This window comes from Camelina sativa, chromosome 10 (assembly GCF_000633955.1).
Source record: "Camelina sativa cultivar DH55 chromosome 10, Cs, whole genome shotgun sequence".
Taxonomy (NCBI): domain Eukaryota; kingdom Viridiplantae; phylum Streptophyta; class Magnoliopsida; order Brassicales; family Brassicaceae; genus Camelina; species Camelina sativa.
Genome location: NC_025694.1, coordinates 19,294,478 through 19,305,469, shown reverse-complemented (window position 1 = coordinate 19,305,469; position 10,992 = coordinate 19,294,478). Strand labels below are relative to the sequence as shown.

General features: G+C 37.0%; 3 protein-coding genes across 3 annotated transcripts in view; 1 reads left to right on the top strand and 2 right to left on the bottom strand.

Moving 5' to 3' along the window:
• The window catches only part of LOC104719337 (microsomal glutathione S-transferase 3), a 2,106-nt gene extending 1,606 nt beyond the window's left edge, over positions 1–500 (bottom strand). The window contains exons 1-2 of the mRNA XM_010437248.1: positions 285–500; positions 61–136 (exon numbers count right to left, since the gene is read on the bottom strand). Coding sequence (XP_010435550.1) covers positions 61–136; positions 285–397 — 189 coding nt within the window. The 5' untranslated portion in view covers positions 398–500. The remainder of the gene's footprint in view (positions 1–60; positions 137–284) is intronic.
• On the top strand, positions 5,028–5,954 carry LOC104720513 (glutathione S-transferase T3-like). The gene is made up of 2 exons (XM_010438405.1): positions 5,028–5,606; positions 5,688–5,954. Exons 1-2 carry the CDS (start codon positions 5,028–5,030, stop codon positions 5,952–5,954), a joined length of 846 nt encoding a protein of 281 aa, XP_010436707.1.
• LOC104720512 lies at positions 7,959–10,961 on the bottom strand. The gene is made up of 5 exons (XM_019230771.1): positions 10,830–10,961; positions 10,234–10,746; positions 9,854–10,161; positions 8,529–9,778; positions 7,959–8,440 (listed from the first exon to the last, which is right to left on the bottom strand). Exons 1-5 carry the CDS (start codon positions 10,959–10,961, stop codon positions 7,959–7,961), a joined length of 2,685 nt encoding a protein of 894 aa, XP_019086316.1.

Genomic DNA, 10,992 nt, shown 5'->3' with positions numbered 1-10,992 from the left:
AAAAAAAAAAAAAAAAAAAAAAAAAAAAAAAATCAAAAGTACTGTAAAATGAATACAAACCTGAACACAGTTGAAGAGCTTAGCATCTTTGTTCTCTGATTCTATTGCATATAATGATGGATAAAACACTTTGTACCTGCGGATTTCAAAATCTCTTGTGATGATTCAACAAACTCAACAAAAATCGAATCGATTTTCACAACAAAAACAAACTCAAACTTTAGAAACAGAGTACGATTCAGATCTAATCGATAGGGAAGGTTATGAAAGAAAAAGAAAAAAACCTCTTGCGAGCTCCGCCAACTTGGAAACTCATCCAGAAATTGAGGAAGCAATACAAAACGACGACGATGACGACGTATCCGTACTCTTTAGGCAAAAACTCGGTGATCGCCATTGATGCGACTTTGCTTTTCTTATGAAGGGAACTGAGAGATCTCCTCGTTTAAAGTTATCTAAAACGACGACTTCGACTGGAGAAGAAGACGAAAGCACCACCAGTCTTAATTGGTTGAAACGATGACGTTTTTAAGAAACTGAGAAAATTCTCGAAAAATTAAATAAAACATCACTTTTTTCCGATTGGAGAAGGTGAAACGGTTGAGTTTTTGAGTAGTATGAAACGGTGACGTTTTGTGAAGTCAGCGTTCCTTTTTAAAAATACAAGTGAAAAGGAAGACCAGCCCTGGTTCCATGTGTAACACACATTGTGTGTTTTCTTCTCTATTTGCTCGTAAAGAAGAAGACGAGAGTGACTTACAGGTTACGACTTGGCTACAGTAACTTTTTTTTTTCCTCGGTTTTATCAACTCTGTATAACCCTTATTGTCTCACTTGTGTAGAACCTATCTCATTTGGGTCTTTTTTTTTTTATATCTTCTCTCTGCTTTTAGGTAATGGTTGCTTCAGAAGGTGAGGAGTTACAATAATTTGGGGTCGTTTTTTTCACCAGCTGGCTGCTTTTACCATACCGTTTTCCAGGTTTTGGTTTGAATAATTTCAGAGTTGAAGAAAAATTATAGAGCTTTTTTTTTTTTTTTGTATGTGTCGTTTCATGTTCTTTGTGGTGGTCATTCTCAGATCGAGAGTTTATGGCGGTGACAAAGAACAACAATAATAGACAGTTACCAATTAGGTTATTTACTCATGGGACAGAGCCGATGCCTAGGAAGAGTTTGAATTACCAATCTCAGAAAGAAAAGATGCTTAAGGTTTCCACAAAACTAGGAGCTGATGCGTTGCTCAACTTGAGGATTTCGTGTCTAGGAGTATTTGTGGGGTTTTACGAAGCTGACTTTGTCTTTTCTGGGAGGATTGTGCAGCACTTGCTTATCCGTCAGCTTGTCGTCCAGGAACCGTACGAAATATGGTGTTTGTTGGGAGACCAACCAGTTAGGTTTTCGCTCAATGAATTCAAACATCTCACAGGACTAAACTGCGAGGAACTCCCACTGGATTATGATGATGATGATGCCGTAATAAACCACCAAAATGAGTTCTGGACGATGCTCAAGTTACCGCCTAACAAAGGTCCAAGTTGGGAAAGCTTGGCTAGGTCGTTGGATGAGTGCAGTGGTTGGTCTGTTGAGGACAGGACTAGGCTTGGATTATTGTGTTTGTTGTATATTTGTGTTTTTGCAAAAGACCGGCGAGTTGGTAGGATTCCAGTTTCAATTGCTAAAAAGGTGCTGAGCAGAGATACATTTGACATGTATCCTTGGGGGAGACTGACGTTTTTGCATCTGATTCGTGCTATCAAATCCGCGGATTTAGACAAATACAGCCTTGTTATGGATGGATTTGTCCAGGTTCTGCAAGTGTGGGGGTACTGGTCGTTCCATCGTTTAGGGGAGACATTTGGTAATAAGAGAGAGTGCGAGGGCGTGGAACTAACAAGATGGAAAGGTGGTAGGCCTAGTAGTACGAAGCCATTTGACTTGGACCAGTTACTATTGGAAGATATGAGAGAATATGGGAAGGTATTAAATTAGTTATTACGTTTATGTTATATTGGTGATTAGTTTTTTTTTTTTATTTTACATTTGTAGTAGTAACATTAGAAGGTATAAATTTACAAGTCGGATGCTTACATTGTATTTGTTTATTTGTTAGGTTCGTGTAACACACTTGCATTATTCGCGTGGAGATTTGATTGTTCCTAAATGGGGAAACGAAGCTCATGATCCTTCGGTTCATTGCATGATTAAAACTGTTCTGAGTCTTGGCGACCGCTTCAAGCCGACAGATTGGTCTCCCGAGGGAATGAAAGTTGGAAATCCTCAACCGAAGAGAAAGGCTTCCGTCAGTCAAAGGTTATGTGACTCTTCTGGAGTTCATGAGGCATGCGGTTCTCAAACTTCGACCACGACCAGAAGGAACCGAGGCAATAATGTTAAACGCAGAAATGTTGCTGGCAACGTGAGTTTGGTAGCAACACAATCTGAGGAATCTAATGACTTGTGGAATTTGTCTCTCAGTTCGTATCGAGCCAAGATAAGAACTGAAGACAATGACATGTCGGTGTGCCATGTTTGTAAGTGCAAGGTTAAATTCTGAACGCCCTGTCTTCTAGAAAAACCAGCTTTGAGCTTTATGTTTTGGAGATCAGAATCATCTCTTATCTCACCTTTCTGTTTAAGATATTTGTAGACGACTCTTTCTTGCATTCCCCTTTAAACCTCTGAACGTAACCTTAATTAGATATGCTTAATTGGATTCTCCGTGGAATTAAGCATACAACTTGTTGTTGTGAGGTTTAAGGCATCACGTAATCTACGTAGCTACCCCACTATTTGTTTGGTTTTGTGCTTAGTTTGTTTATGCGATTTATTCCCTTTTTGCTGTAGTATATATATCAAATGCAATATGTCTGTTCCTCATGTGTGTTTTGTGCGTTAATGAGTTTTTACATCTTTTCTCTTATCGTTTTTAGATTTACTAACCTGAGCTGTTACATATAAAAATGGATTCAAGCGCAGCAGCATCTTGAACATGTAAAGATGTTTTGCTTCTTCAGTTGGCTGTTTTGTGCAGTTGAATCTTGTGAGTTGTGACCAAGTAATCTAATATATTTAAGTAGAAGTCAAGATGCATGACTCACGTTAAACTGCCACAAAATTGACTTCTTTTACCCTTAATTTTTTTTTTTTAAATTATTTTTTATAATCAGTATTTGCCCACACAAAAGTGTGGCTAACTCTCCTAGTTAGGTAATATTCATGCTGGTAACTAGTTACTGTTGTTATTTATAAAGACGTAAAGGTTTAATTTCAATATGATTAAAGGCCACAATGGATACAAAAGTTCCATTTCAAGGTTTCATTTTTATTCCCAAAAGCTGAAAATACATTTTTAAGTGAATTGTAATCTTGAAAAAATATTAGAATTTCAAAAATATAACTTGTATGATACCACTTTCAAAATCATCATTATCTTTTGTCCACTTCAAAAATACTAAAGAGGTGGAAAAAAAATAAATCAGAACAAAAGAAAAATTCTAGGAGAGCCCCTTATATATTATATCCATTTCTGATCTAAGAGACGATACATGTTAGTATTGTATTGGTCGTAAAAAAAATAGAAAAAGGGAAAAAAATTATTTGGATCGCATATCATTTCTTTCTTCTCTCTCTCTCTCTCTCTCTCTTTCTCTCACGATTGCGAAAAAATGAAGATTTGTATTTGGAATCGAAGGGTGTGGAGGAAGAGGAGATTGTGGTCGGAGGAGATGCTCATCATCGTGAATTGATGACTTGGCTGTGTCCCATCGCGATAGATTGAATCGTGAATCGGCTCCGAGAGGCTGTAGGAGAGGCGATTTGGAATCGTGAATCATGAATTGGGAGTCCACTCAATCGAAAGAGATTGAATCAATTGGAAGCATAGGGTAAGTTTCTCAATACAATTAGTAATTGAATCAATCCTGATTAGTGTTTTATAATTAGGGTTTTTTTATTTTGGATCGGAAATTAGGGTTTTTTGATGTTTCTTAGAAAATTATGGTTCTTGGTGATCATGTGTTCCGAATTGATCCTTATGTTTAGTAGATGTTGTCTTTTTAACTCTGGTTATGATGAATTTGAAAAGATTTGGCCATGAATGTCTCGCGATATGCTGATTAAAGTTACTAACTTTATTCAACAGAAGCTATTAGTTGTTTTTGGTGTTGTTATTTGTGTAAGCTAATGATGATCCGTTTTGGTTAAGTTTAGATAGCGTCTGAAGATGGATATGTTATCTAACTGATTTTGTCAAAACAATATCTCTTTCAATATCACTGATTTTGTAATTGTTTCTGTTATTAACACATGATTGTATAATTTAAGAGTACATTGTTCTTGTTCGATTTAGCTTATAGTAATATCATTTGGTATGGTTGACAAATTCGAATTCATTTGGCCATGAATGATTAATTGTATTTCGAATTCGGGCTTCATTAACCGCGGATCTCTCTTTTGTTTTGAGGTTAAATGGACAAACATGGATTGATGATTGATGAGTATAGACTGTGCTACCTCTTCGGCCATGAAGGAAGGTAGTCATCATCCTCAATTTTTTTCATTTATTTGGTGTTAGTTAAAGCTTTTGTTCGTTGGTTGTGATAAATAGATTTAGTACTTGCTAGTGTAGGTATTAGTCTAGTCATTGATGTTAAAGCTTTTGTTTGTTGGTTGTGATAAATAGGTTTAGTACTTGCTAGTGTAGGTACTAGTCTAGTCAGTCATTGATGTTATTGTTTGAAGTTTTGTGTTAGTTGGTTGTGAAGATGTTTAATGTTTGGTTGTTGTAGTTTAGGTAAACACTTAATTTCAAAATTTAAACCAACTAGTTGTAAAAGTAAATATAACCTAAACTTTATAAATTCAAAGTCTTACTCTTCATGGTGAAAAAACAAAACACAACTCCCTCGTCCTTTAGCAATCTCTTGTTTCTCCTTTAACACAAACAAAACACAACTCCTTCGCCCTTTAGCAATCTCTTGTTTATCCTTTAACACAAACAAAACAAAACTCCTTCGCCCTTTGAATATGGATCCAAATGACTACGTGAATCCATATCGTCCCACCTCTGGCTATTTGAATATGTTACAAAGTCAACTTGATACCCAAAACCTCGAATACACTCCTTCTCTAAGTCCATGTTATGAAGCTCCATCTGAACCTGAATCCCCTCAAGAAAACCGCAAGTCAAGGCATGCATGGTTACCAACTGATGATATCATGCTTGTCTCCGCTTGGCTCAACACGAGCAAGGATCCGGTGACTTCAAATGAGCAAAGACGTGGTGCGTTTTGGGGAAGGATTGCAGATTACTTTGCATCCTGTCCAAATGCAAAAGGTCGACCAAAGAGGGAGCCGAGTCATTGTAAGCAGAGGTGGGGGAGGATAAACGACTTGGTGTGCAAGTTCGTTGGTTGTTACGAGACTGCCACAAGAGAGAAGACTAGTGGACAGAATGAAGATGATGTGATCAAGTTAGCACATCAGATATACCTTAATGATCATGGACATAAGTTTACCTTGGAGCATGCATGGCGAGACTTAAGATACGATCAAAAATGGTGTGCTTCCACATCTATTAAAGGAAATGGTGTGAAAAGGGGAAGAGTGGGTATTGATGGGTCTGAATAGGATGCACACCATCCGATTGATGTGGATGAAACATTGTCCTGTCCTCCTGGTGTTAAGGCTGCCAAGGGGAAGTCCAAAAAAAGCTCTAACAGCCAACCAGATGTGGAGGAAGATGACAAAGCTTACTTGGAGTTTCAGTTGGAGCGTGGGTCGAAGATGTATGAGATGAAGCAGAAGGACATCAAATTGAAAGAGAAGGAGTTCGCTATGAAGAAGGAGCATATCAAGCATGTGATGCTTGAAAATCTGATTGCTAAAAAGGATTCACTAACTGAATCAGAAATAGCTCTTAAGGAGAAGCTAATTGATGACATGATGTCATGAGGTTAAATGTTAAAGAATGTAGTGTTTTATTAACTATGTTTGTGTTTTTAGTGTTTCAAATATTTGGTGATAACTTATTTGTATGGTTTTATTAACTATGTTTGTGTTTTTAGTGTTTCAAATATTTGGTGATAACTTATTTGTATGGTTTGTATGGCCATTATTCATTCGTATTGTGGATAAAATCACAAATGAAATTCTATTCTTTCAACAAATAAGAGATGCTATCGGAAGCTTGGGTCTGTCTACATTGCAAAAGTGTACAACAACAATTCGTATGATGACATATGGTTCTGCAGCTGATGCGGTTGACGAATACCTCCGACTTTCTGAAACCATGGCGCTATCATGCTTGGACAATTTTACAGATTCAGTCATAAATTTATTTGGAGATGAGTACTTGAGAAGACCCACACCAGCAGATCTTCAACGACTACTCGACATTGACGAGTTTCGCGGATTTTCCGACATGATATGAAGCATCGATTGTATGCATTGAGAGTGGAAGAATTGTCCCACCACATGGAAATGTCAATACACCCGCGGATCTGGAAAGCCCACAATCGTTTTAGAGGCGGTAGCTTCGTATGATCTATGGATCCGGCATGCTTTCTTTGGACCACCAGGTACATTAAACGATATCAATATTCTTGAGCGATCTCCAGTCTTTGATGATATTTTGCATGGTCGAGCTCCTAAAGTTAAATACAATGTCAACAGACATGAGTATAAATTGGCTTACTATCTGACAGATAGTATTTATCCAAAATGGGCTACTTTTATCCAATCTATTCCACTTCCACAAACACCAAAAGCCTCTTTATTTGCGAGACAACAAGAAGCTGTGCGTAAAGATGTAGAGCGTGCTTTTGGAGTTTTGTAGGCTTGATTTGTCATAGTCGAAAACCCGGCTCTTATTTGGGATAAGGTAAAAATTGGGAAAATAATGAGAGCGTGTATCATACTACACACTATGATAGTAGAGGACGAACAAGATGGGTACACTGTGCTTGATGAAACTGAATTCGCACAATTGGAGTCAAATAGAGCTTCAGAAGTTGACTACACGCTTCCAACAGTCATGCCTTCATGTGTTGCTACTATGCTCAAGATTCGAATGGATGTTCGTGATCGAGAAAAACATAAACGCTTGCAAGATGATTTGGTTGAGAATATTTGGGCAAAATTTGGAGCAAATCAGTACTAAAATTTATCCTTTTCTCCATTTATGAATTGTACTTTTATTGTAATATGTATTAATGTTTTTATTATGTTTTGTATGTTTAAAAATTAATTAAATGTAATATTTTCTATTTTTATAAAATCTTAAATGTTTACACATTTATAACACTTCTATTCTATTTACAATTTTTAAATTTCAAAGAACAATATTTTTAAAAATAAGAGATCCAGAATTAGAACCTACCATTGGAGGAGAAAATTTTAACTAAGAGATCATGGGTTCTTATATTCAAAACAATAAACAATTAATTCATAAAAAAAATCAAACAGTGTTTAACAACCCACTTATAAGAAACCACCGATAATCTTTCCCTTATCGACGACATAAATCACTATCTCAGGTTTCAACATTTTTCCAAAAAAAATCATGTTAATGTATATTTGAACAGTGTTTAACAACCCACTTATAAGAAACCACCAATAATCTTTCCCTCATCCACGACATAAATCACTATCTCAGGTTTCAACATTTTTCCAAAAAAAATCATGTTAATGTATATTTGAAAATGCAGTGATCAGTGAACCATATAAGAGACTTTGCTTGGGTAGAGTGTGCAAAGTAATAACGTATACTTTGCTAGAGAGATTCATAAGCCTATGATCAGAAAAAAAGAATTTAAGAATTGCTGATGAAATAATTATTTTTATTTGTTTTCATATAGAAAGGGAAACCATAAATAAATGCCACAAAAGATCATATATCCAATACAAAGTTTTCATAGAGAAAAAAAAAAACAGAAAACAAGACAAAATAAAAAAAAACTACCAACCATCTCTTCTCCCATAGTCATTCCTAATAGAAAATGATCGAAAACTAGAAGACACATCATCAAGCAAAGCATCACTCATGGCATCACTTAGATTCTTATCATCAGCAGCATTGAAGAAGCATCCACGTGTTCTCGACTCACTTATCAGTTTTGTCCAAATCGAACCACTCAGAGCCAAAGTCATCTCGTTACCAATCACCCATAAACAATGTCTCGCTCGAGTAAGTGCCACATTGGCTCTTTGACGATTATTGAGAAATCCCACGTTCCCTTTAACGTTACTTCTAACAGTAGAGATGATGATGACATCTTCTTCTCCTCCTTGAAACCCATCTACCGATTGAACATTCAAAGTGAAAAGCTGATCTGGTAAGGAACCATACTTATCACCAATTCTATCTTGGATTGCTGTCACTTGTCCCTTGTAAGGTGAAATAACTCCAACACTCATCTTCTGCCTTCTTTGACTTGAAACTGTCTCAAGATTTAAGCAAATTAACCAAAAAATAATAATGAAAAAACAAATTACAAAATCAATAAAAGATGGTGTACGTCTATATACCTTTGAAAAGATTTGATATGATTTCGGAAATGACAGCAACTTCAACCATGTTCTTGGGACTATGTCCATCACCAAACTCTTCTTTTCCACGTCCAACATTTATAAAAGAGAAAGAACCAAACATGTTACCTTGAAGAAACCGCTTTTCGTAATTGCTTTCTTGAACAAATGATGCATCTGTGATTCTCCCATCGTAAAACTCCTTATTAGGGAAACGACTAATGGAAAGATGCATTCGATATTGAACGTTAAGCAAATGTTTGTTATGACCAATCAGAACCAATCTCTCAAACAAGCTTCTTCCGAATTTCGCCTTTTCGCATTCATCATTATGAACCATTGCAGGTAACTGATACTCATCTCCTATTAGGAGCGCATGTCGAAGACCAGGAAGCTGCAATGCAGCAACTGATTCACATTCTTTAAGCTGAGCTGCCTCATCGATCACAAGAAGGTTGACAGAGCCTATCCTCGCCGGATTCATATTTGTTGCACCTGAGGCTGTACAGAAGATTATGTCTGCATTTTGTAGACAAAATTTCCTGATATCTTCAAAGTTTCCTAGGCTAGGAATCCCAAAACATTTTGGAAGTAGACATAGAAACCCAAGAGCATCAACACTGATGAGTCTGTTGAAGCAATTGTATCTGAAACCACCTTTCTTGAAATCATCTCTAGAAGAGTTCTCCATCAAGAAATATCTAACACGGTGAAGAGCTTGGCGGGCTGCTATCATGTTCTTCACATCTCTAGATGAAATGAAAGACTTAGGCAGATGAGTGCACAAGTTAACCATATCAAACCCTAATTCCTCTCTTAAGCCATTAAAGTTCTTCTTCACAAACTCTCCAAATGTAGGAATGTTTACAACTTCTTGCATCCTCATCTCTTCAACTTCTTCCGTCACACTCTCATCATCTTCCTTCTTCTTTTCAGATCTTTCTTTCTTCCTTTCATCAGCTTCTTTCTTCTTCTTCTTCTTCTTTTCCTCTTCTATCATCTTTGCACGTTCTACTAATTCATGCACATGTTGCTCGTACTTAGCCTCTGTGTTCTCAAGAAAATCTATGATTGACTCCAACCTCTTCTTCCATCCACAAGATGGTGAAAACAATTTACCAAGTTTACTGACGCGATCTTTAAAAAACACATTGAGAAGAGCTCTGTTCTTCTTTATCCCCATTCTTTCGCCGTTTCCAGTAAGAACTATATTCCCCATACCGTAAGTGGTACGTTCTAACGTAGAAGTTCCATAGAACAAAGACGAGAACCTCGATACTACTTCAGCAATAGCTGGATTTGTAGGAGCACACACAATTGTTTCTTTAGATAAAGCCAATAGCCTCGACACAACTGCTACAATAGCTGTGTTTGTAGGAGCACACACAACTGTTTTGCACTTCAGTTTGAGAAGAGCAGAGAGAAGAGTCGCCACCGTCTTTGTTTTGCCAGGACCAGGAGGTCCCCATATCAGTTTCACACTCTTGTTGTGATTACAATTCCTTGTATTAAGGCAACCCAAAATTGCAGCTTCTTGGGAAGAGTTCAGTTTTGCTGAGCGGATTATATCCAAAACACGGTCAAGGTCAGAACCATCAACGTCATTCTCACAAGAAAAGCATTGTTCAGTAGCCTGCAAGACAAGTAAACCCACAAATCACTCCATTGAAGCATAAAATAGAGCTCTGTTATTTATGTTACGTACCGAAGTAGTTTCTTGAAGCACGCTCTGGATTAGAGTGGAATCAGCAGCTTCGTTGTGCAAAGCATTCCAAATCCGAGTGTTTGTGGTTAGAGTCATGAGAAAAACCCCGGAGCGAAACAAACGTTTCTCATCCTTAGATATAGATCTAGAGAAGTGAACAGAGAATTTAAAATTCCCATACACTGAGAATACGTAGCCTAGAAGTAAAGGGTTCAAGTCATCAATTCTTGGCCTTTCCTCTGTCAGACTCAGAGCAATAATATCTCCACACTTTGGCTCATACTTTTCACTTTTGTCGACTGCATCATAATCTTTTAATGTTATGTCATGAAAATCTTGATCGATGATAAATTCGTTTGTCCTTGTCTCCACAGAAAGTATTTGGAAGACAGGAGACTTCGATAGAGATTTGAAGCTAGAGAACAACTCGGTTCGTGTTTCCTCGAGTAAGTGAGGAACAAAACACTGAAAGTATTCATCAACGGAACTAAATCTGTCTGGTATTGTCTTTATCTATTACAAAAATACACCATCTATGAGGAAAATAGGTACCAAAAATAAGAGCTATTAATGAAAAGGTCAAAAGAGATCAAAACCTTTTCCTTGTAGAGATCGTCGTTGAGGATATCTTTGATAGACCAAGAACAGACACTAGCAAACAGACTTGTTTGCTCTTCTTTTGCCAAGAGTCTTCTTCTTTCTTTATTATCCATCAAGTCAACAGCCATAACCAACCTTAGATAGGTTTAGAAATTACCA

What these genes read in the sequence shown, in the direction of transcription:
- LOC104720513 (XM_010438405.1), top strand. Translation starts at nt 5,028, where the DNA reads ATGGATCCAAATGACTACGTGAATCCATATCGTCCCACCTCTGGCTAT. An exon ending in ATGGTGTGAAAAGGGGAAGA is followed by an intron (nt 5,607 to 5,687) that starts GTGGGTATTGAT and finishes CCTGGTGTTAAG; the next exon opens with GCTGCCAAGGGGAAGTCCAA.
- LOC104720512 (XM_019230771.1), bottom strand. Translation starts at nt 10,961, where the DNA reads ATGGCTGTTGACTTGATGGATAATAAAGAAAGAAGAAGACTCTTGGCA. An exon ending in ACGATCTCTACAAGGAAAAG is followed by an intron (nt 10,747 to 10,829) that starts GTTTTGATCTCT and finishes TTTTTGTAATAG; the next exon opens with ATAAAGACAATACCAGACAG. An exon ending in AGGCTATTGGCTTTATCTAA is followed by an intron (nt 9,779 to 9,853) that starts AGAAACAATTGT and finishes TTTGTTCTATGG; the next exon opens with AACTTCTACGTTAGAACGTA.